The following is a 26,559-nucleotide window of genomic DNA, read 5'->3' as shown; positions in this document are numbered from 1 at the left end:
AAAACAATTCACTTTGAAAAGATAGAGAAGTCGTCCACCCCCACTAAAATTATTCCAAAATTGCTATAGCACCACTTAGATGAGTAAATTCTGAAGATGACTAATGCAAATGTGTCAGTAGACTCTAAAAATGTGTAAATTCTGTCATAAAACAAGCCATACAGATAATTCTGTTATTTCCTTATCCCTTGAGATACTGGTTCCATCTACTTCACATGCAAAGAAAGTAGACTTTAGGAACAGACCAAGTGGTGCTGACTGATCCTTTGCTCAGAAGCAAGTCTCAGTCGGTATGCCTTTCTCTGGGAAGGAGGCATCTGGAACATCGGAAGATGTTTTCCAGCATCATTATTGGGGAAAGAGGCTTCTAGAATCTACTGCCTGGAAATTACAGATGCTTTAGACCTCCTGCCATGCAAAAGAAACTACTTCCCACAAGAAGTGACATTGTCCACAACAACTTTGCTAAGACTGAGAGAGACCTTGTTGTAGGCTGAGAATTCTGTTCCCCAATCTCATAATATCATTAACAACAGTCAATGCTAATGTTAACATTCCATTGTGTTTCCATAATCACAAATGTGTACAGATTTTCTCTGATAGTGAAGGAGCAGCCACGTTACTCTTTGTCCATTTGGAAATATCTCCTTGCCTTAGGATCTTTTACCAAAGAATACTCAGTTGTCTAAGAAGGTTGCCTGGAGATGCACTTGACATCTTAAATGTCTAATTGACAGGGAAATTAAAGCAAGTTTAAACTGTGTGTGTGTTTCTCAGGGAGGGGTACTGTTCCTACCCTGTGTTACTAGATTACACAGACAGCTGGGGCCACAGGGGCAGGAACTTCCAGTGCTACTATTTTTGCCAAGTTTGGTAAAATTCTCTTTTCACTGCAAAACTGGAAAGGGGTAGGGGGAGTTGGCACAGAGGCCAGCCACAGTTGTCAAAAGTTGCTTCTCAGCTGTCTTTCAGAGGTCCCAATGGTGACTCTCTTGTCAAGTTAATTCAATAAGAACATTTATGCTATTTGCTATGTGCTGTTAACAACCAAGGAATACATTTCAGCAGAGAAACTATGTACAAAAGAATACAAAAGAATGCCAAGTCTAAAAACATTTTTTCCATCTCGGATTACTACAACAAAATATGAGGCATATATTATCAAATTTTCAAGGAATTTACTGAATTTTGTGGTTGAAAACCTTTTTACAGAATGGCTTTGTTTATGCCTCTCTTATGTAGAATATCACCAATAAACACAAGAAGTGCTGTGTGTCTGGATGGAGCTTTCAGACATCCTTGGACATCCTGCTTGTAGGTACAGCTTGAAATGTTTTATCTGTAAATGCTTTCAAATTCAGGCTCAATTTTTGTTGTTGTTGTTTTAATCACAGGGAAGAAAGCGTGTGTGTGTGTGTGTCTGTGAAAATGTGTGTACACATGTGTGCACACACCTGAATCTATATGTGGATGGCCAGAGGTTCACCTTGGATGTCTTTCATTATCACCCTCCAACATAAATTTTGAGAAAATGTTATCATGGAGCTTAGTCCTGCAGCCTGGCTGGTTGGCAAACTTTCCAGGATCATCATATGTCTGCCTACCCAACACTGGGATTACCACACCTGGGTTTTTATGGGAGTTCTGGTTACCTAAATTCAAGAACTCTATCCTGTTAACCGTCTTTCAGGCCATAAAAGTATATTTTAAAATAACGTTTCTGGTGGCCAATGATTGGATAAGAGCATTTAAGGAGAGAAATACTTAATATTAAATATTGAAATATCTAAGAGCAAAAATCAAAAATTTTCCCTAGATCTTTTTTATTTAAATTGGAATCTTACTTTACATATCAATCCAAATTCCCTCTCTCATGCCTCCCACCAGTCCCCCATCCCATATCCCTTTGCTCCCCAGGGAGGGTAAGGCCTTCCAAGCAGGATCATCAAAGCCTGTTACATCATGTGGGGCAGGACCTAGGCCCTCTCCTGTGTGTCTAGGCTGAGGGAGTATTCCTTGATGGGGAATGGGCTTCCAAAGTCCATTGGTACACTAGGGATAAATACTGTTCCACTACCAGAGACGCCATAGACTGCTCAGGCCTCCTAACTGACACTCCCATTCAGGGGGACTGGTTCAGTCCTATGCTGGTTTTCCAGCTGTCAGTCTGGGTCCATGAGCTCCCCCTTATTCAGGCCAGATGTTTCTGTGGGATTCCTCAGCATGGTCTTGACCCCTTTGCTCATCACTTCTCCCTCTCTGCTCAATGCTTAGCTGTAGGTGTCTGTTTCTGCTGCCATCAGCTACTGGAGGAACACTCTAGGATGGCATATAAGGTAGTCATCAGTCTCATTATTCTTAATCGGGGTCATCTTTGTAGATCTCTGGACAATTCTGTAGTGCTTTTTGTCTTTAAATCTATAATGGCTCCCTCTGTTAAGGAATCTCTAAGAAAAATGGCAGGAAAGGTTAATGTGTAATTGTCTTGAGATATGGAGAACTCACTTTTTCCCTCTGTCCCTTCAGTGCCTACAGAATTGCTCATTTACAGGTTACAGTTTTAGTGCTTAGTTGCAAACTGTGTCTTGAAAAATTCTATAATTGTGTCTTTTATAAATTCACATATCAAAGAAATTGTCCTATAAAACAAGGACAAAGATTCTGAGGCAAAAATTTATAAGGATAATACATCATTCCTCTCTTGTCCCTACTACAAGTTCATAGCACATCCTAACATTGTCTTGTTTGTTGAGTTTAATACATGAATAAATGCTTCTTTCTGTCCTTAGATACCCTGAGGCATCCAGGGGGAGCCACTCTGGCCTACTCTGAAAAAAGAAATCATGGTTCTCCAAGTCATAGCATGAATACTGTCTTAGTCACCAAGTGACTGTATTACTTTCTCCACCCCCTTGTCCCCCATAAATGAGTTGTGTCTAGATTTTTAACAAGAGTCATAGACAGATGAGGTGCTGAAAATATTAAGAGAGATAAACTACACAGTGTTGAAAGCAAAATGTAACTTTCATAATTACTTCCTTCTTCTCCCAAAGAAATACCTCTGTGAAACTTACTGAAAGAAGAGCTAATCTCCAGAGCAAGATAAAAGAATATGAATGCATCTTCTAGGGCATGAAAGTAGTCAGAGAGAAGGTACAGGCACACTTTTAGGAGCCAGTTATCTCATCTTCAACTGGGAGATGGGGACACAGTTCTTGTGAAATTCATCTTCTCTGCATGAGCAGGAAGAAAGAAATGTAACTGTGTATGTGTTGACAGGAAACAAGTTTAACGCTTATTGTCATTACTTCTCTCAACCTTCTAATACGTTCCACACACAAAAAATCCATATTTTCAGTTTCAAGCTAAGTACCCTGTGTGAGCAGGAGTAGAGAATGGAATACCATTGAGACAGTTTTTTTTTTCCTCCACACACCTTGTGCAATGGAAACTCCCTCATGGTTCATAGCTTTAGAGAGTTTCTCCAGCTTGAAGAGATAGGAGTACTTGGTTCTATCTTACTTGGGGACTACTTGCCTGTGGGAACATGGATAAAGTGCTGAAGTGAATTATGTGTGTGCCAGCATGTAAAAGCTTCCTGTCAAATAAGTCCAGACAAAAATGCCTGAGGCAGTCTTCTGTTCCTGAATGGCAACAGTTAGTCCTTACATAATCCTTTAATGACCAACCAGTAAGTGTGGGACAAGAATAAAATGGACTCATCAGGCCCCGAGAAACAGTGCCATCTTACCTCTTAAATTTCCATATTAATTATATTGAACTATGAAACCCCCGCTAGGTTGCTGTGATTCTGATCATTATGAGCTACATATATAAGTGTTTTATTTTAATAAAAAATCAACCTGAAGAAAGTCCTGCAAAAAACAAACCACAAAATGGAAAGATTTGTGTCCATAAATAGATCTTGGTAGTATTTTATGTAATTTATTTTCTTGTCTGTGGTATCTTAAAGCCTAAGTTAAATATTATAGTCAATGTCTTTTCTGTTTAGCATTCAGACAACAAGTGGCCACACATTGGATACAGTGGCATACTGTCTGGATCTCACACTCATTTCCAAAGGGCAGCTTGTGCTGTTAGCATTTACTAATGAAATCACACATTACAGTTTTGTCGCCACCCACTGCTCTTCTCAGACAGGATGTCACAGCCCCTGTAACAACCCGTAAACTGTTCTGCTTTTAACAGCTGAGACCACAGAGAAGTAAGTGATGAGGGGGTAGGAGGAAAAATATTTTAAAGCACAAATCCAAACCCTGTTTGTGACTTAAAAAATCAATTATAACAAGTAACTTTCCAGATATTCTTGTCTAATTATTTTTAGTACTTTAAAATAAGTTGATCAACAATAGGCTACAATCACAGACAGAACAAAAGCTAGAAAATCTGTGCTTTGATCAATGAAGCAAAATATTAAAGCCTGTAGACAACATGTGTAGTTAGTTTCTAAAAATCTGCCAAGCTCTGATATGTTGGAAAATTGCTCATATTCCCATCTTTGATTATTGTTGTTGATTATTGAAGTTTTTGTAGACAATAACATGTTCACAGCAGAACTGGTGAGTTGAAAGCTGAGATGTCCTTGCCTAGAGTGCTCTTAGCAAGTTGCAAGCTTCTGTGATACTTTGCCATGTGGGGATTCTGAGAGTGGTGCCTAATTGTCTCATCTTTGGTTACAAGGAATTGGCTCATTTCACCTCACACAACTAAACACTTACACTGTAAAAAGTGGATCAGTCACTGAGAATACTCAACGTATCTGAATATAGCAGGGCATCCGTTCATCTCCTATTGTTTCCTCATATCTGGCATGAAGGGTGGCAAAACAATTGGGGTTGAATTATGACAGTGTGTCATAATTAGAATGGATCACTCTAGTCTCATAAAAACTTGATGCATTGCCCTTCTGTTTTCTGCCTCTTTGTGGGCTAAGATAGTTGAAAAATCTTGAAAAGAAGTTGGAATAACCATGAGTTCCAAGTGGAAAAGGTCTCTTCCAAAGGGCCATACTTTCACATTTCTCCTCCATATCCGGCTTCCAATCTACACCACCACAGAATCCTATACTTCTTCAAAACCAATTATCATGGTTGTCCAATGAGTAGGGATAGATCTTATATCATACAGTAGGTGAAATTCATTCTCAGTATGACTCAAGTTGACTAGCTTACATTTTTAGTAGGTAATCTGTAGTCTAGGGTATAATTAACTCTGATTTCTCTCATTATCAGGGTGGCCTAGGCTTTTGAAATAGATATGGCCCCAGTTGCTTCAAGAAGAAAAGGTGCAGCAAAGACAGAAATCCACAGGAAACGCCCATCACAATAAAGCTTCCAGGCCAAGTGAAAAATGGCAGAAATAGCAGAACAGCAGACTGGCAACTGGGCAGTGACTTGCATAAGCCATATTACTCTCCTCTTGTACATAAACAGTCTGTGGTGATACTATCCTCAGACAAGGTTACTCTGGGGCCATGATGAAGGAAAGGTTTTTACGCTATTTTATCTAAGAACAAAAACCAGGTATGTATGCCATAAGTAAATAACTAAGCATTTAGCTCTCTTGACCAAAACTGAGTGACTGTGATTTTGTAACCAATCAGTTTCATTTTATTCTGCTTTATAGATAAGGCTTATTGAGATGACCAGTTATGGAATTGTCCTTGCTTTCTAACAGCACCAATCCAGAGAGAGCCTGTATTTTCTCAAGCCTTCCCCAGCACTTCCCATCCTAAGGCCCCATACTGTAAGTCCTTTGTAGCATCCTCTTCGTGGATGCCTTATGGTCCCTCCTGTGCCATGTCCCCACTCCCTGCAATAAGCAGTAAACTCAGCATGTCCAACTATGCATTGAAACTGAGAAATATTCTGTAAAGGGTAATTACATAACTCTTTTGCCCTTTCACACCACAGTTTACATTTCATTTTTGCTAGAATGAATTTGTTACACCTTGCATGCATTTTCAATTGAATGGGATTTTAACCCACTTTAGGAGCCTTGTCTACAAAAAGTAGAAAGGAAGGGCTGTCCTGAACACCTGAAGGCCTCTTCTTCATATTTCAGAATGTGACCTGAGAGGACCAGTGATCTGGTTCTCTTGAATCAGATATACCTTGCTTTCTACCAATAATACGTCCCAAATAAATAAAATAAAAGCCGAAACAAATCTCCTTAATGACTTACTTGCAGAGAGAAGCACCCAACAGCTAATGAAATATCTGTGCTCCCAGGACACATATCTTCATTATTTTCTATGTACCCCTGTCAACCTATTCCTCTCAGTGTTTTGTGGTATCTATATATCTCAATAACTATATATATATATATATATATATATATATATATATAGAGAGAGAGAGAGAGAGAGAGAGAGAGAGAAAGAATTACAGTTACATTCTAGGCTAGTTCCTTTTCCATGTGGAACTCAATTGCCCCCATGAAACTCAACATAAGAAAACTGGGATCTGGCAAGGATTACTAAAGCACACAGCTCTCCATCACATGCCATATTCTCTTTCCATCTCTGTCACTTTCTCTCACATCCACAAATACAAACCTAATATAAATGGAATGGAACTCACTTCCCAACATCTTGGAATCCCTTCAGTCTTTGACATTGCTGACACAGACAATGAAAGGTGTCTATGTTTGCTTGCATATCATCCACTGAATGGAACAGAGAGAGATTTTATGCATGTGATGATTTCAAAATTTCTTAGGTTAAAGTTGTTAAAGCAAAGAGATTTGCAGATAACTTTTCCTTCATACCACAGCAAGACCCGTGCTGAAATCACTCTATGTCACAGTCTAAGGTAGATGTTTTTCAACAACAACAATTCCTTTTCCCCTTTCCTCCTTCCCTTCCCACTTCCTCCTCTTCATATTGCTTGTAATCATCCTAGGGGACAAGTGAGATGTAAAGAGCCATTATATTAATTGATGTAGTGGAAAAACTGAGCTTGAAAATTACCGAGTTCCTGGAATGAGAGTAAATGCGATTTTTAGCAGAGGGGAACAAAGATTCCTCAGAGGAATCATTTTCTTGTGCTTCTATCTTTGTAATAATCCTGGGATCAAGCATAAGGTTCCATTTTGAGTGCTATAAGAGAGATAGTGGCAATAGGAAATTTATTTGGGAAATCACTTATAAGTTTGTTCACCTGAGTGACAGGCCCACCAAACAGGAACTTACAATTGGATCTTATGAGTAAAAGGATTATGACCTGTTTATGGGAGCACTACCTGAGTCTACAGAGGAGCACCATCATGGATCTAGAGATTGGCTCTTTCTAGACTTAGTGGTATGCTGAAATACAGCCATGAGCAATACTACTCAAAGTGAATACATTATGCAGGCTCACAGGAGTCTTAAAAATGACAGTTTTTGAGTCACAGACTGTTGAATCAGTCTCGGAGGGAGGCACCCAGAAATTTGCATTTTAACAATGTCACCATAAACATGTTTCAGATTGCCAAGCTCTGAGCTGGAAAAGTATTGCTTTCTGGAACTTCCTTTTGATTTCTACACGAGCCTCCTTTCTCACTGGTTCAGAAAGGCTAGCATCTGAATTGAACACAGTGCTGGCTTCGATGCTACAGCGAATTATCTCATTTTTCTGACCTTCAATTTCTTAACATATATTTGGGACTAAGATGTGATACGTCATATATGAAATGATTCATTGAAGTCTTTCCACAATGCCACTAATGTTCTTGTTCATCAGACATAAGTAACCAAGGAGACACCATTGTCCTTCTCCTGAATAGAAAAATCTATTACTAGTTACTGTGCTAGTCTGTTGATCTATCTGACGCAAGTCCTGGATGGCAGGAGTCACAACAAGCTGTTCTTCATGTGGTTAGTGCTGCATCATGTCACTTTGCAGCTAACTTGGAAACATTCTCAGACTCAGCCTCTTTGTAAGGCTTTTCTTGGCTCCCAAAGGCTGCTACGATGTCTGATATGGGAGCTGAATAGCTTCCAGACAATAAACTGTAAATAGAACAGCAGGAGGCTCACAAACTTGGTTGTATTCCCATCGGACAAGAGAGAGGAGTTGTCTAGATTCATAGCACAGAAGCAGAGAGCTCAGAGAAAACATGCTCAGCAAACATTGATGCCCCAGTCAGCAGGCTCCATGTTGGGTCTGATACCACAGGCATCAGTCGTCCAGGACACTGTCATATCTGAAGATTGACAACCAGTTTATCCATCCCTGGTGGATTCTGTGTCATGATGCTCTCTGGCCTTCCCTGGACTTTTTGTTTTTCCACTGGCCATCACACTTCCATGGTGTGTTGAAGGACTCTGTTCTGGTACCTAGAGACTTGGGTTTTAATCTAACTTCTGATGCTTATTGGTTCTGTGACTTTGCACAGTCACTTTAGTATTCATTTTGGGTCTCAGCTTTCTTCCTAAATCAGATAGGTCAAATGGGAAATGGATACAAGACAAGAAGGATTAAATTAGTCATCTCTGAGTTCCCTTCCTATCAGTGACCCCATGCCAGAAACCTGTGTCACTCACTGCATACCTCCTTTGCTCATGGCTTTGCCCATCCCATCTTTTGAACGTTCTTTCTTCCCCAGCATTTGTTTCTAAGTATAAACACATAATGTGTTATCATGCACCTAGTGCTAAGCTGTAGAGTTTTACAAGAATAAGGATGGAAATGAAGGTAAAAATAGACCCATATAATAATCCCAATTTATTAATTATGACATTTTTAAAGAGTTGCTTTAATTTGCTTTATATTTATGGGGGTAGGCTAACTGCATGTGTATGTGTGAACCACATGCCTGCAGTGCCTGTAGAGGTCAGAAGAGAATAACAGAATCCCCTAGAACTGGAGTTACAGATGGTTGTGAGTTGCTGTGGGTGCTGAGAACCAAACTCAAATTCTCTGAAAAAGCAGTCAATGCTATTAAAAACTAAATCATCTTTTGTGTCCAATTATGAGAAATTTACTGTGAAAAAATTTTGAGTTAAGTACTAGAAACCTAGTCTCAAATTTTCATCTCAAATAGATTCACTATTGCTTACTTTCTATTTCCTTTATTTTGCTTGTTATCTTTTGCCTTTAACTTTTATTTTCTTTGTGTTCTTTTTCTTATTGTTTTTTTCAGATTAAATTTTTAATATTTAGCCCAGACTGGCCACAGATTAATGATATCCTTCTTCTGCCTTCCACATGCTGTGGTTACAACTGTGTATCAGTGTATCTATCTACTTATACCTGAGTTGGTAGGTTGTAAGGAGTTGATGGACATAATTCATGCAGAGCATACAACACAGTCCCTGGCACATTACAACAGCTCAGCAACTGCAGTTGCCTTCCTCATGTCTGCCAATTGGCTAATATAGTACTCACAACAGCAACCTGGACTTTCTATATCACAGTCAGGGAGATGAATGTCAACTGGGATTTAGTGAACAGAGCTGCCCATTTTATATCTCTAAAGGATGCTGTTCCCCTAGAATGATGCTGTGAGGGTTTCCCAGGATTCCAATGGGCAGCACTGACAGTAAAGCTGAAGTCATCCTATGTTACCATTTCTTACTCAGATTTTTCTTACCAGCACTTACTTATTTCCACCTTTGAATTGGTGGAGGTTAGTGTAGCTTCAGGTTTTTTTTCCCTTCTTCAACCCACCTTCATATCTGAGCTATTTTCATTCCTGGGGTTCAGTTTTCATCTGACCATTCAACTTCCTTTTAATACAACACTGATTAAAATTAGTCATAACGTCTTCCCTTCAGTTTCTCTAGACCCATCTTTTATGCTTTTTGTCTTCCACCTTATTGTGAGTTTACTTTTCCCATAAATTTTACTGATGTGTAAAGCATAATTATTTAGCATATTCATTTTATCTGTAAAGTTATTCCAAGATAATCTTAACCCTCCTTTCACTGTGACTAAATTTTAGAGAGTTTTTTTTTGACAACTGATCTTTGACTTTCTAATGTTAAAGCATTAGAAAATTTACAATTGCAAACTATTTCTCTCCATTCTTAAGATGTAATTTTCTACTGTTTTATTTCAAGGCCAGGCATCCCTTTAAGTGCTTCCAGCATCCTCTCTATTTTTCTTTCCCAGATTCCAATGGATTAAGAACTATTATTTCTCCATGTTACCGACAAGGAACCTCAGGATCAGAAAGTGTAAATAAATTGCTCAAGATCACATAGCAACTGAGAGCTGGAGCCTTAGTTTTCGTGTCTTTCTACCTGATTGCACCTGAAAAATTAAATAGCATGCATGTGCTGTCTCTTTGAACTAAAAAAAAAAGATGTAATTTTCTCTTAGTCTCTTACCAGTTGTACAAGACCAAACTTTGTTTCTCAAGGACCTGTGCCTTCTTCTTGAAATGCAATACTCAAGCATCCCTACCTCTCCCATGTGTATGTAAATATAAGAATCTAACTCCCCTAAGAACCAATCAGCAAACTTAGAAGGTCCAATAATAGTAGGTAACCCATTCCTTTATGTTTCATGTGCCATTGAAATCGCTCTATGGTGATCAACTCTATTTTTGTCCCCAAGTTAGTCTATGTCTGTGCTTTGTGCTTTTTCCTCCGCCTGGGTAGCCACCCTAAAATTCTCTGCATGTCACAATGGCATCCTGTATTTAAAACCAATCACAACATTTTTCAGGCACCAGGCATCATTCCTATAGACTACAGGTTTTGATATCTAATCCTCTTACAATTATGCTATTTGTACTTAGATCATGCATATTCTTCTATTTCAAATTTATTTGATATGTGATGGTAACAATGGTATCTTACCTATTCTAATACACCTCACACTACTTAATGCACTTCTTACTTCAGAGCCCTCAATACATAAAGACTAAATTGAACGTCATCCATTTGATTATACTGCCTAATTTGGTTTGGATATTACCATTTAATGAAATCTAAACAAAATTTCAGTCCAATTTTAGAGCATCACAGAGTAGAGATATAATACAATGTGGTGGCTGCAAGGTACCACACACTTGACATACAGTGTTCAGAGCAGTCTCTGGAACACAAACAGGAATTAATAGACACAGTGTCTTGGGCTTGAGTCTTGGATATACACTTTCTTAGTGGTACTTTGAAGGTAAGTTGTCTAACACTTCTAAAACTTAGGTTCTAGCATTTTTTTGGTGTTTATGAGACAGGGTTTCTCTGTATTGTTTTGGAGGCTGTCGGTCCAGCCCAGCCTCGAACTCACAGAGATCTGCCTGCCTCTGCCTCCTGAGTGCTGGGATTAAAGGCATGTGCCACCACCGCCCGGCTCAGGTTCTAGCATTTTAAGATGTGATAGCAATAGTACCTACATCTGAGAGATTTTATGAATGTCAAATCATATAATACATGTAAAACAAGTGTATCACCCAATAGAGATCACCTTAAGACAACTGACAATAGCATGATATGATTATTATAATCATAGAGTGTGGTGAATAATATTAATTTACTTACAGAGGTACAATGTCTCCTAAAATCTGACAAGTGATATTTGCTTAAAAAACAAATAGCAGTAGTTTAATAAACTTCCACAAATTAGGAAAGTAATTGACTCAAGATGCACACCTTCTTTTTGAGAATGTGTGAATTCCGTGGGGGTGAGGTGTAAAAGCTGGTGTTTGGAAAATAAATTAAAAATAGGCCTTTAAGAAATAAAATAAAAATCTGTGTCTTTTGGCATTGCTGAAGTACAGAAAACACATCTGTAGTTTTTAGAATTGATGGCCAGACTGAAAGCTGAGGTCCTTTGGTCCAGGCTGGGTTTAGCCACCCACAGTTTCAATCACTAGCTTCTCTGCCAAGATATTTGGGATTTTGTTAACCAAAATGTTAGAAAGGACTGCTGTAGAGAGAAAAGCTAGTCAGATGCAGGATTCAGTTCAAACTTCCAATTTTCAGGTTTGGATGCTTAAGTCCCATGTCTGATGATTCTTTGTTCACAGAAAAGTTCATTACATTGTTCCAATGTGGAACTTTTGGGATGAACAGTCTTGGCACAATAGAATATTTGAAAACAAGTCAGTCTATTTTTATGCTTCTTCGCTTGTCTTCACTATCTCTTTTAGTGGGAGGAAAATGCCTTTGCTGACCAGGACTCAAGGTGAGAAAGTGACTTTTTCCCTCTCAATCTCTGTCCAGAAAGCTAGAATGTTCCTCTCCCACACAGAAGGTAACAAAGTAAAAACCTAGGTTTCACATTAGACATCACATTCAATACAGCAGTCCAAATGTAAAAGGCAAGTGATTCTGTTATGTGTAAGAGGAAGCACTTCTGGAGAATGCTCATAACACTAATATGGGGGCCAGGTAACAAAGCAGATAGATTTTTAAACCACTGGCAGATAGATTTTAAACCCAGTCATGTGATATTAAAGGGCAAAATTTGGTTCTACATATAGGATCCTGTTTTCTAATTTCTTCTTTTTTCTTTTCTTTCTTCTTTTGAAGCACAGTTAGAATTCACTAAGGTTATAATTTTCATTTAAGCAAGGGGGTTAGAGGTGGGGAAGGGCTTGAGAAAATGACACTCAAGGCTGAATATAGACCTTAAAAAGAGAGAGTTGCACCTCTAGTGTCTTCCTATATCTCTTCCTGTCTTTCCCCATGCTTATCTTTATCTTTCTGGTGGTATAGCTCTACTATTGCAGATATATAAGCTTCAAGCACATAAGAGATACTGAGTGAGAACAGATGGCTGAAGACAGTTCTTCACAATTAATTTCACAAGCTTTTTAGTAAGGATTATCTTTTAAAAAAGTGTTTAAAATACTTGCAAGTGTCTTTTAACGGTAATGCACATTGTGACTCTTGTCACAATATAAAGTGCAATTTTACATTATACAATTACAATTTTCAGTACTTTCCTAGTATTTGATTTTTTTATCTCTACAAGCCCTCCTTTATAGTAGCATATTAGAACATAAATAGTCAGGAAGAAGCTTAAGTATGACTTAGATGCATCCAACAGTATACCAAATGCTTTGAAAAGGTAAATGAAAGCCATTCATTCTGTAAGTGTGTTCTTCATGGGTTTTTTTCAACACGGAAAACCATGGAATGACTCTTGGCCAAAAGGCAAACAGTCTCATAGTATAGTTAAATGTTTTCCTAAATAGAGAATCGTGTATTTAAATGGGTGTGCTCTTGCAAACTTGAGGAGATCATTGGAAGAGTTGTGCCATGCCTAAAATATAAAAGCTAAAAATACAGATTCTTCCTTCCAAGCTGGAGCCAGGATGGCAACAAATGGGATCAATTCATCCATTTCCCGTAGGATCCCAGGGTTTCATCAAAATATGGAGACTTTATGGAATACAATTACTAAAATAGCAATGCTTATATGTACATAAGACCCTTGCTTGCTAATTTGATGAGAGGGCAAGTAATCATTTATCAGATCAATTACTGTTGGTGGAACGCAGTGCTACTAGATTAAAATCTCTTTCTTGATTTGGTGAATATTTTGATGAAACTCAGTAAGTTTAGCCTTAATCATCTGGAGAAGAATGTAGTTTTCAGAGGTAGTTAGAATATAAGGGAAGGAAAGTGGAGAGAACAAGAGGGACAGGAGGAAGAGCAGATCCCACCAGAGGGTGTTTAGATGAGATACAAAGTCATGTACATTTCTTCAGGAGAGATACCCCAGGGGAAGACTTAAAATTACAAACAAAATGCTGAAATTTCTTTTTCAGTTATGTATATCACAGTGGTTTTACAATTTCTTTTATATCCATAGATCTTAAGTAATATCTAAAATTCACTGAAGAAACTGAGCCTGGAGCAATGGAATGCATGGGTAGGTCATGTGGGATCAGTGACATATCAAACACTGAAACAGTAGTGAGGGTTCAAGTCCTATGAAAAGAAAGATAGATATTCCGGGAAACAGCAGGGAAGGGCTTGCATTACTATAGGTATTAAACAGATGCTTTGCAATTGCATTTAAACCTCAAAGCACATGGAGATCCCAGCTAGGACACGAACAACAGAAAAAAAGTTCTTCCACTCTGGTGATCTGTGGCTCTTTCTATCCCTAAGGGCCAATAGCTCTTGGTTGGCTTGTAATTTTAATGCTCAATTGGCTACATCTATTTGTATGCTTTAAATGGCCTTTAAACTTTGCATGACTCTTAACTGCATAGTCTCCTTTTCCTACCCATCATTGTTTTTAGCTTCTGCCTTGATGAATGGCCTTCCACTCTACTTGTCAATCAAAAACCCCATCCTTTCTTCTTATTAGCACAGAGCTAAGCAGTCACTCTATGATCATATCCTTTGTTGTATATCATCCTCTTCCAAGTTTTCCTTACTTCCTCACTTAGTGTGGAGAGGCTTGCTAAAACTGCTCTAAACCACTTACCCACTTACCCTCATTCTGTCTTACAGCCTAAAAGACACTTCTGATCACTTAACAGTCAGACATCAACAGCTAGCTTTCTACCACTTGTGGGATAAAGTTCTCTGCAGCTTAGCTACATATCTGTCTCAACTATATTCTTGTCTTCTATAGTTTCCCACTGTCACTATCCACAAAGTTCTACAGGGTCACCTACATAATTTTAACTTCAAAGTTTTTTACCCTCATTTTCTTATCTTTCCACACAAGACTTTGACTCTAACCAAATCATCATCCTGTCTCATTAGCACAGTTCAAACTCTATTAAAATATTAAAATACATTGTATGAAAAGGATATGGGCACTCCTTTCTTATGTTAATGTTGTTTAATATTTTAACTGAAATGAATAATATGCATGGTTCTGGATATTGTTATCCTTACTGGAATAAGTTACAGAGATCGTTGATGATGTCTCGAATTATACCTCACAGGTGATCATGGCTCTATACTCTTAGCCAGTCTTGGCCAATGGCATGCTTTCCATCAGAGAACAATCCTTCTTTAAAAGGCAGAATGTGTAATGTACAGAGTAAAAGATGTAGCTTGAGAATGGGGTCTGAGTATCTTCATCATTTACTGATGAAGAAGCCTAAGGCGAAGTTTTATATTTTTCTAGGCATATTTTTAATCTGTAAGACAATATCTACCTCTCATGTTTGTTGTATATTAAATAGCATTCAGTATATAAAAAGACTGTACATAGCAAGAGCCTTCTATCATATAGTGTACTACACAGGTTCATAATCAGAGGACTAAACTTGCCTCTGGACTCGGAATATACATGGTTATACACAGATATGTATCACAGAAAATATATTAAAATTCTATGAATATTATCTTATTTGGGAAAAGGGTACTTGCAAAACTAATCGAGTTAAAATTAATTAATCAAGGAAGACCCTAATCCAGTATCATTTTATCCATATAAGAAAAGAGGCACATGAGGGAAAGACCATGTAATGAAGGTGTAGTTAGTGATGTATCTATAAACTAAGGGACAAGAACTGTCAGTCATCTTCAGGACCTTGGAAAGCCTATTATATTAAGTACCCTAGCAAACTAATGTACATTGATAGGAATTTTAGCTTCATCCCTTTTGTGTCCCATGAGTTGAGTTTAGACTACTAGACAATTCTCCTTGCTTTCTGAACGACACTTACCTTTCTGTGATTGTTTCTCTGAGGCCACTTGCGACTCCCTTGACCACAGTGCTTGCTTTGGGTGTCAGCACCACCTGAGATATAAAAAACGAGCCCTTCTTTCTTCTCTCGGTGATGGATGCCTGAAGAAACTGGATCAATTTCTCAGGATCTGTTGTGTTTGCCCAGGGTGCTGGCATCATCTGCCCAGGCCAGAGAAAGGGCACTTCCAATGCCACTGGACTGTGGTAGAAGACCAATACTTGATAGTCCTTCTCCCATAGGTACTTTAGACTCACTTCCTGGGCAAAAATGGCTGGGCACATTTTGTTTCCATAGATGTCTTTCAGCATTTGGACCAGTTTTTCATGGTGATATTTTTGCATACCATAAAAATGGTTGAAGTCCAAGAATACTACCTCTTTGTGGTGGTCTGTGAGAAAAGCATTGATCTCTTCAAGACCCTCATTGACTTTGGCACTGAATAAGCCGTGAGCGAAGTACAGTTCATTGTCTGGGTCTCTGGGCTTGGTGGAAATTCGGAGGTCAAAGTAGCGGATCCCAGCTCCTAGCTGACCAGTGAAACTCATCGTTTGAGTGGCTAACCACTTCCTCATCAGCTTCTTGGCTACAGTTCCAAACACGGACACAAAGTTTTGGACAGTTTCTGGCTGCTCGGGGCCTACTGGAGAGGCTTCATCAATGTAGAAGCTGAAGGAATCATGGGACCCTGGGAGAGAAACACGGTATAATGTGGTTAATTTCCAGTCTTTCATACAACTAATTTCTTTCCATCCTGAAAAGCATTCATTCTCCCCTCAAATGAGGCGAAAGAACTACAGTGAAATATTTACTTAATATCTATATGTTGTGGACTCTTTTGAATGGCCTCATGTAGGATAGAGAACATATCAGTTGATCAAAACTGATGGAAAAATAATAAATAATTCCCTTCAAACCACTTCAAAATTCATAGTCATCTAATATGAACTAAACTAGCCATGCCAGCAAGGATGGGCTTTCTACACCAGCAATCTAAGTAATGATTCATGAAGTGTAATGCACGTCATAAGGACTAAATACTTTGTCTTTAATTTTACCATCTGTGATAGTCAATATTGTCAATGGGACAGGATTTGAAAATCATCTAGGAGGATGGTTGTAGAGACAGTTGACTGATATGAGAGGATCTACCAAAAATATGGGCAGTAGCATGTCATGGTCTCGGGGGTCTAGACTAAAGAGAGAGAGAGAGAGAGAGAGAGAGAGAGAGAGAGAGAGAGAGAGAGAGAGAGAGAGAGAGAGAGAGAGAGGGGCAGAGAGAGACAGAGACAGAGAGAGACAGAGAGAGACAGAGGAAGAAAGGGAGAGAGAGTGAGAGTAGAATGGAGTATCAGCACTCTTCTCTGCATTCATCGCTCTGATTCCTGACTGTGAATGCCATGTGACCAGCTTCTCTATGCTCCTGCTACTACAGCTGGGACAAAGCTCACTCCTATTGTTTCACTGTCATTTACCCTCAAACTATGAGTCAAAATAAGCTCTCTAATCCTTAAGGTGCTTTTAGAAGTTATTTTGTCACAGCAGCAAGAAAACCAATACAACAGTTCCTTTTGTTCTAAACCTATAGGGATTTTCTCAATGAACAAAGAAGTCTTATGTCCAGGTGGACAATCAGAGTATAAATTCTTACCCTACACATTTGGGAAAACAAAAGAGAGATGATGAGATTGAGGAAGGAGAAGTAAGAATATAGCACAATTAACTTCCCTCCTGACCTTGTACTTGGCCAGTTGTGGACTAAAATGAGACCAAATACATTTTGCATACTGAATAAACAATGAAATTTCTTGTAGATGAATACAAAAAACTGTGCTTTAAAGATTATCAGTAGGCCAATTCTTCAAAGATATTTTCTTTCAGTATAAAAACCTCTCCATGGAATTATTTTCCAATTTATAAGAATTCCTGTCATCAGGTAACAAGAAGTATTTGTTTATTTATTTGTGAAAGTTCTAAGTCTCAAGTAATTATAAATGCAGTGACATGTTTATCATTTGCTTATAAGTATGAAGTATCATTGACATGTGATCAGGACCCACAGAGAAAATGATCTCAAGGTTGAATTTATTCTTCCAGTCTTCCTTGTTATAATTACTGAATCATTGAAATGGAATTCATGTATCCTGGATACTTCACACACCAGGAAAGGCAGATGGGTTTCCAGTTGTGACATGTTTTCTTCCACTTTCATGACCTTGTTCCTGAGCCATTATTTCCCATCTGTCACTTAACTTTTTCTTCAGTTCACTTTATTGTCTTGATTCTGACCTAGGTCCCACAAAGAACTGATAGCTTTTGTAAATCTTTGAATTCTCCAACATGATAACATCTCAGGGCCTTTGTCAAATAGTCTACTTGACATGTTTTTTCAGGGATGCAATTCTGCCTGCATTCTATAGCTGTACCTGTATGCGCCATCACCATGCATGTGTATAGCCATTTGTCTTTTCAGAGCTGAAACTACCCACAGCCAGAATTCAGAGAGCATCAACTTTGGATACTATGGAACATTCTGTGATAAAATAATTTGTAAATGTACTTTTATATTCAGAAAATTGTGACCTTTAAGGTTTAGAACAGAGAATATCTCAGAGTTTTTAGACTTCTTAAATAATGTAAGATAATCCAAACTAACTGAAATGCCATGTTGAATTTAATCTTAAGCTGTGTGATTTGTTTATCTTTAGTTAATGGTATGGGAAGAAAATGTCAGCCATTTCTGAGTAAATAATATTGGAAGTTTGCACCTGTTACTAGCATATTTTAATAGTTATTTAAATATTTGAATATTGATTTATTAGTAGCTGTTTATCTGATTACTAAGTGAAGAAGCTGAACAAACTGTACTGTAGATCAATAGACACAGAGAAATGTATGAGTTTAAGAAGAATTATAATTAAATGAAGTAAGATCAAAATAGTTAAATAATCATGTGCATCCTAGCAAAGTCAGAAAAGGTTCCTCATACAGGAAAGGAAACAGGGTGGAAATATTGGATACTTCTCCAAGCTTATAAAAGATGTTAATTATAATCAGGCAGAATGAAAAGAAAATATAGTTAGATTTATTATTCTATACATGAGCTTTTTGGGTGGTTTTATTTTTTTGCTATTTTTAAATTTTTCATTAGTATATCTTAGTTATACATAACAATGAGTTTCATTTTATTTTGACATTTTCATACATGTATATATTGTATTCGATCATATCCATTTTCCTTTCTTGCCCCCTACTCTTGCATATACCTTCTTATTCCCTTCTTAGTCTTCCAATGTCATGACCTTCCTTCCTTTCTTTCGTACATTTTTAATGTTTGTTTCCCACTGAATTTAATCACAGCTGGTTATAGCATCATAAATTAAGATTATCCACAGGATAATGCACACCTTACTAGAGTCTACAGGATAGGAAAACTCCTTTACTTCTCCCCAACAACCATTAACTGCATTTCTATCCCCAGGGAAGGTTAGGCCCTATTATCTCACTATTCTTCATGATTTCTCAGTTATGGCTTTAGTTTCACCTTTCTATCATGTATTAGCATAGTAAATATTTTTAATAAGAAAATAATAAATTTTTAAAATCATGTTAAAATAAAAAAATGGTTTATGTGGTTTGTTAGCCTTCAAGGAAAGTATGTCATTGAGGTCAAAAGATGAGAACATCAACAAAAAAAAGTTAAAATTCCGCTGAAAGAAACAATTGATGCCCCCGCCAATATTCCCTTTAAGCTAGGTGAGTCCATGGCATACAAAAAGCAACTGATGGGGTGATGTTTTGTAGGCATTATTTGGTAAAAGAGTTAACTCAGTTCATACAGAGGACAGTCTAGACATTGGTGTGGGGGCACATAACCTAACAAGGGCTCTCTCTAAAGGAAGTAGCTTAATGACTTGAAATTCTATTTAGAATGATCTTTCCTAATGTCAGTGTTTTCACTAAACTCCTTTCTATTGGTTTGACCTTAAAAATAGAAGTCATATCTTATGACCACTGAAAAAGAGACAGAAAATGGTGTCCTAGTCTTGTCTCTTTAAAACTAGAAAGTTCTCCTCCTTTGTTAATCTTGTGCAGTCTGTGATCTAATCTTTTGTTCTGTGCCAACTCTGTGTTCCTGGACTCTTGACATCTCATGTTCTGCCTCCAACTAACAACCTGAACCTAAATGAACCCTCACTATTCATACCTTATTAAAGTTTTTAATTTCTGGGCATGATAAGGTAAATATCCATTTGATGATTAAAAATATCACTTAAGAGCTTCATTTCACAATTGAAACAAAGCTTATAAGAAAAAAATTAAGTATATGTTCTATAAGCCTAAGTAAATTAACTTTCTATAGTCTAACTGTTCCTGAAGATTGGTTGTTTGACATAAGAAAGGGGTCTTATTTTTGTGACCATTTTCTGGGACAGAGCAAAGGTGGTCGGAGTTGCCTCCATGCTCGATGAGACATGGCATCTGGAGTGAAGTTTCACCTTTTGTCTTTCCAACATCATTTCTTCGTGTGTGTTGAAGCCCTTTAAGCAATCATGGCGGACTTTCCTTCCCCGACTTCACAGTTCATCTGTCTACAACAATTTCTAATTGTCACTGGGTGCCAAATGTCGCTACTGGTACATGATTATGTTTATGAACTTCTTCTTATATCATTATGAGATAAAATAGTCTTATGGCTTAGTTTCCACCTAAAACTACATATACAGACTTGATTTTAAACTAGACTGAAATCTCAAGAAAATAAATAAATAAAAACTTTCATATTAAAAAGGTACCCTCTAAATCTCTGGGTTCATTGCAGCATCCAGCTATACAAACACAAAATATTTTATCTCTATCAATTGGTGAAAATGGTTTGCACAGGAAACAATACAGACGTGAAGTAACTACTCTACTAATAATCATTTTTACATGTTAGGCCAGACCAGGCCAATTCACACACCTCCATCAGGCCTTCTTCCTCTTACTGAATTTGTCTGGGCCATCTCAGAAGATCAGTTGGTGAGGGCAAGTCTGGCTCTCTATCAACTCTGGTCCTTTCTCTTACTGTATAAGACTGGGTACCGAGGCCTTTGTGAAATCTTAGGAATATTGCAGATGACTGGGAAAGACAGTTTTCCTGTCACCTCAGTGACTTCATTGCTACTTCTTGTCACAGAGCCTGGTCGGTACATAGCTAATGCCACCAAAACAAAATTAAAAAAAAAACACACACACACAACAGGAAATTATGCTCAGCCATTCCGAGGCACTTGGTACTGGTATACTTCTTAGAATATTTAACTTTTCCATAGTTTCTTCTCTCTTTGCCATTGTTTTCTTTCAGTCTCCTTCATTTTCTCTTGTTCTTACAAGCTATGACCTTAGGTTTCTTAATTCCTTTTAGGGATCACATCCATTTTTTAGTTTCTTTGTCTTTCTATGGATGTGTCAAAAAATCAGCACCATCTATTTTGGTCTCAATTCAGGACCTCTCCTTATCTTAGGAAAATAAATTTCATTGCTTTATTCATATCTTGAATTTAAATGTCCCAAACAGAACTCAGTGTACTTCTAGACATGTCCTTCCCTGTGTTCACCAGAATATGCAATTATCTCAGTAACTTCTGTCTTTTCCTTGAGTTTGTCTTCAATTGTTTTACGGCCCTCAAGCCAGCCAGGCTTCAAGTTGCACCATGTTGAAGTTATTACTATTTTAAAATAAATATCCTTCGTCAGAGCTGTTTCTTTTTTTGTCATCCCAGGATGAATAGCCTGGTATCTTGTGTGAATCAGTAAAACAGCTCTGAGTACTACTTTGAGATTAGCGGGTTCCTAATCATTCCTGTTGCCATATTTCAGGCCTCCTCCTCAAAGGTTAATCTGCCTCAGTTTCCAAAATGGATTTAATCTGAGAGAAAAGGGTACATTGTTCCAGCCCTCCAAAGTTCCTCTTGCTTCCCATCTTTTCACTAGTAGGTTTTGGGACCCAGGGATTTAACTTGTATCCAACTGTCCTCATGGAATAGTTTGCTTTGATAAAGTCCTGCTCCCTGGGAATTCAGACATGCCATCACTGAAGGCTAGATTGACCACTAGAGCCTGGTCTCCTGAAACTACTGTCATTCATTGCTCCTTTAACACTAGTCTCTGCAGTGCTAAATAGCTTTCTTAGTCCCTGATTCATTCTCCTGGGTCCCAAATGGTCTCCCTCTCTGATATTGCCCACCTAACTGAGAGAACGGAGGACTGAAGGACTCCGGCCTCAGCATACTGCCCTCTGAGCTTGTAATGTCCCTGAAAATGCTATAAAATCTACTTCTTTTATCAATGTAACAATGGAAAAAAATGGCCGGGCGTCGGTGGCGCACGCCTTTAATCCCAGCACTTGGGAGGCAGAGGCAGGTGGATTTCTGTGAGTTCAAGGCCAGCCTGGTCTACAAGAGCTAGTTCCAGGACAGCCTCCAAAGCCACAGAGAAACCCTGTCTCGAAAAACCAAAAAAAAACAATGAAAAATATAAGATATATTACAAAATAATATTCACACTCAAGTTGCTTTTCTTCAGTGTAGAAGGCAATTGAGACTCTCTATTTGTGACTACGTGATGTTCAACCCCCACAGGGAAAAATTGATCAGTTGTTCTCACCTGACAGCCTATGATTAATCTCACTAATTTTTGTTTATCACACTTATTAAACTAATCAGTTGTTTGTGTTTTTGAAAGACTGTGACTAAAACCTTAAATGGGAAGGATTATTTCTCATTTCTGATACACACTCGTGACTCAATCCTCGAGTATATGACTGGGTTTTGGATATAACAATAATATTTTTGTCAAAAAAGATAATGAACATGTGTCACACATCAAATACTGAAAAAACAAAAGTGGTAAGTAGAGGAAAGGTTGCTAATCCTATCAAATGTTTCCAATGACCGTCTTCTCCGAAGAACTGAACAGTTGATAGGTAATTACTGAACATCTGTTATATATCATGCATTAGACAAACCATTTGGAAATAAAACAGTATACAAGCATTATCTGGATCTTTCCTTATGGTGTTCATATTACAGTGAGGAGAAACAGGCAGGGAAATCACCATTATCACAAAGGATGATAAATGCTGTGAAGTGCTACACATGACACTTTCAGATAAAACAGTAGTTCAGTCTTTAGCAGATCCTCATCTGCTGGAGGAAATCACTAGCAAATGCAAAGGGTGAGCACAAAACCCCAAACACATGCAACCACTTAGATAATTCTTCACCAGTGTTAGTGCACATTGGTTCACTCGGGAGCTTGTTAAAATTTGACTAATTGGTCTTGGGTGAAGCATGAGATTCTGTATTTCTAAAAGCTCCCATGTGTTGTGAATGCCATGTCCCAGCCACCACTCTTGTAATAGTGGCTATCGAGATATTTCTTTGCTAATCAGCTGCCTGTGAAATTGTTTTCTTCCTTGAATCCTGTCTCTTGTGCTTTCTCATTTGCAGTATCTATCCTTTCAGGGACAGATATATGCAAGCATACATAGACACACATCAACACAGATAACGTCATACACACACACACACACACACACACACACACACACACATGTATAGGAACAGAGTTACCGCCGTGCACATACAAACAAGCATACATGTCAATGTTCAGATTTTTGTATATGGGCCCTGAGTTAGGTCTCCCAAATTTCGATGGTATTATAATGTTTGTGATTTGACTTATTTATTACATACTGTATCAAAAGTGAGAGCTGGGCTGGTCATTTTGTAGTAATAAAATATTAATATGTTTCTATAATAAACCTTTACTTTGGTAAACTTTATGAGATCATTTCTTGATACTCACAAGAGCTCTGGCAATGATTCTGTATCTCCTAATGGAGCAACTAAACTCAAGTCCATAAGCCTCAGAACAAGGTGTGGTGTTTATCCCTCTCACCCTTGAGACCACCAAACTTCATTATCTTTCAAGTATTTTTATTTCCAGATTCAGTATGATCCCCCTTGCAGATGGAGTGAGTCAGGGGAAAGGATGAATCAATGATGACTAAAGAAAGTGCAGGGTGAAGATTTGTCTGTGAAAGAAATGTAACAGACAGAGAGGAAAATAGCACATTTTATCAATAATTGGCCTTGACAATTCTGGCATACCTCAAAGGGGAATTCAAAAAGGACCTGACTGCAAGGGAATGATTTGGAAGAGAACCAGGAAAGAGAACCACCTGGTTCTTTATGGCATTCTGCTCTGCCTCAGTCTCCAAGGTCCTAGACAGCTTAAGAAGGATAGAATGTCTGAACCTAAGAGATGGGTGTTTTGTGTTTGTTTGTTTGTTTGTTTTTGAACAATAAAACCCATGGAAACTTGTTTTTCCCAGCAAGGTGGCTGGTTCTGCCTTAGTATTATTCAATGAAATTAAAGGAAAGGGTATTTTCTGTCTATTTCGGTAGTGATTATGCAGGGTCTGTGTGGTACATTTAATATGGACCACTCTCTGCAGCTCCTACCACATTTGACTTTTCTCCTTCTTGAACACACCAAGTTCATTCTCACTTAGTCTTGCCCTTGGGATCCCCATTGCCTATTACCCTTCATCTTCAAGTCACAACTTAGACTCTGTCTTAAACAAACTACTGTCTCCAAAGTGTCTAATTCATCCAACCCTTTGCTCTTTGTCTCTAAGACATGGCCGAGTTGTGTTTTCTTCTAAGCATTTATAGCTAACTCCAAGCTTAATTTTTTAATTATTTTTTTGTTTGTTTTTCGAGACAGGATTTCTCTGTAGCTTTGGAGCCTGTCCTAGAACTCACTCTGTCGACCAGGCTGGCCTCGAAATCATGGAGATCTATCTGCTTCTGCCTCCCAAGTGCCAGGATTAAAGGCATGTGCCACCACCACCAGACCTGATATTAATTTTTAATTGTTTTCTATCACCCCTATAGACACTGAATTCCATGAGAATAATAATGCATCTATCTTTCTTACTATTGCATTTCCCAACAAAGCCAGTGATTGGCATGGAAGAGACATCAAATAACTATTACATGAAACAGTATCTTTCCATCTCTGTAAATCTCAATGTCCTCATCTATCAATGGGACTGATAAAAAATATGTATGATGAGTATAAAACAAATTAACTAGCAAATACAAAGAATGATTCACTAAGAAAATAATTGAGATGTATTAGCTTTTACTATCACTCTAGGTCAGTATTTCTACCTTTAACATGGAGCTCTGAGTTCTTGGCACATAAGTGGCTTTCACCAAATATTAGCTATCTGGAGGAGGGAATGCTTATATGCATTGCACTGAAAGGCTGTAAATGCCTGTGGCTGCAATAACATTTTAGAATTATGCATAGAAAACATTGATACGGGTTCCAGGATAGTATGGATAGATAGTTTGGTGCAAGCCCTTCTTTTTCATTCCTTAGATCACAGGTTGCATTTTCTGTGCTAGGTGTCATAGTACCGAAGGTCTCAAGCTGGGAAAGGCTGTCCTTGTGCATAGGTTGCTACAGACTCTCATTGTGAGTGTTGGCTCCTCTAATGTCCAGAGCTGTCACCAACAGCTTCTCCTCCACTCAAGACTCTGAAGGGTTCTCAAGCACAGGGAAGCTCAATGCAGAGCACCTCTTCCCCCAAACACTGTATTCTTGAGAGAGGGAGCACCAACTGCCCATCATACAGCAGCCATTGAAGGTGAAGCAGAGGAGGTTCAGCCTCCCATTGGCAAACAGGCATGCTAAGAGAAAGAGATGCAGGGTTGTGTGCTCATCAGACAGTCAGCCCAGGCTTCTTCATTCTTCCTTAGGGTTAAATATAAAAATCATTCTGATTTAAAAAAAAAATACCATGTCTTCCACTGTCTTTTTCTCCTTCTAAGCCCATCTGTTGCAGGCAGTACAGAGTTTGGGATAACCTTGAACGTCAGTAGGCAAAAGAGCAGCTCTGATTCCCTAGGCATGAAATGAGTGCTCTAAAGAGAGAAGGGACATGCTGTTCACTAAAATTAAACCCACATCACTAAAATTAAAACCACCTGTTCTGAATCAAACAACACAAAGAATACTATTGGGATTTTCCCCATAAGATGAAAACAAGCCTGGAAACATGTAAACAGTCTAGTTATTAAATTCTTAGATGTGAGAGCCAGAAGGCCTCTGAAGTTCAACTATTTACTTTTGTCTTGCATATCTGGCACTTTCTTTTATGAATAATGAAAACCTAAAATAGCACACATTACCCTTAATCATGTTTGTGCTACAGAATAAAAAAAAGTCTCCTTGAAATACATGCCTTTGATTCTATCATGAGCTCACAAAACACCAATTCTTTTTGCCAACACCTCTTTTTTTTTCCTTATCAAAGAAGTGTTTGAGGTTTGGGGATTTTTCCTTTGCTTTCTTTCTTGTCTTCCCTTCTAATCCCCTGACCTTGAGATTGGAGATGTGACTGTGTAGAGTACATCACATCATTTGCTGTCTTTTTCTCCTATGTCTCTCTCACTCTCCAACCTTGCAGCAGGGTAATAATCAACGTCTGCCAGATGACAGCTCACATGTAGACTGCTTTCTAAATACTGAAACATGCATGGGTACCACCGCTGGGTCTATCACAAGCTGATTCTACACAGCATTGCTTTGATGCTACAGGATATTGTGTCCATCCGATATGACAAGCAGACATCCTCAAAACACTCACTGTCATATATATGTATATAATATATATAATATATATATATATGTCATTAGGTAATTATTGCATTGGGATTCCTCATGTATTGTATTAATCACAGATGTAAACAGACAGGAACACATCAAATGCATTGTATAATATCTTCACAGTGCTTTCCCATAGTGTTGCATTGTCTTCAAACAATCTAAATGACTGAAGCTTGTAACACACACTGATAATACTTCACAAGCCCCTAATTA

The 26,559-nt window shown here is 38.1% G+C and overlaps 1 protein-coding gene across 1 annotated transcript in view; it reads right to left on the bottom strand.

The window, feature by feature from the left end:
* Window positions 1-26,559, bottom strand: part of Plcxd3 (phosphatidylinositol specific phospholipase C X domain containing 3) — a 146,943-nt gene that overhangs the window by 38,329 nt on the left and 82,055 nt on the right. The window contains exon 2 of the mRNA XM_005086508.4: window positions 15,598-16,306. Within this exon, the coding sequence (XP_005086565.1) occupies window positions 15,598-16,306 (709 nt within the window). The remainder of the gene's footprint in view (window positions 1-15,597; window positions 16,307-26,559) is intronic.

The sequence above is a fragment of the Mesocricetus auratus genome, unplaced genomic scaffold (assembly GCF_017639785.1).
Source record: "Mesocricetus auratus isolate SY011 unplaced genomic scaffold, BCM_Maur_2.0 Super-Scaffold_100015, whole genome shotgun sequence".
NCBI lineage: Eukaryota > Metazoa > Chordata > Mammalia > Rodentia > Cricetidae > Mesocricetus > Mesocricetus auratus.
This window is presented reverse-complemented; position numbering and strand designations above follow the sequence as displayed.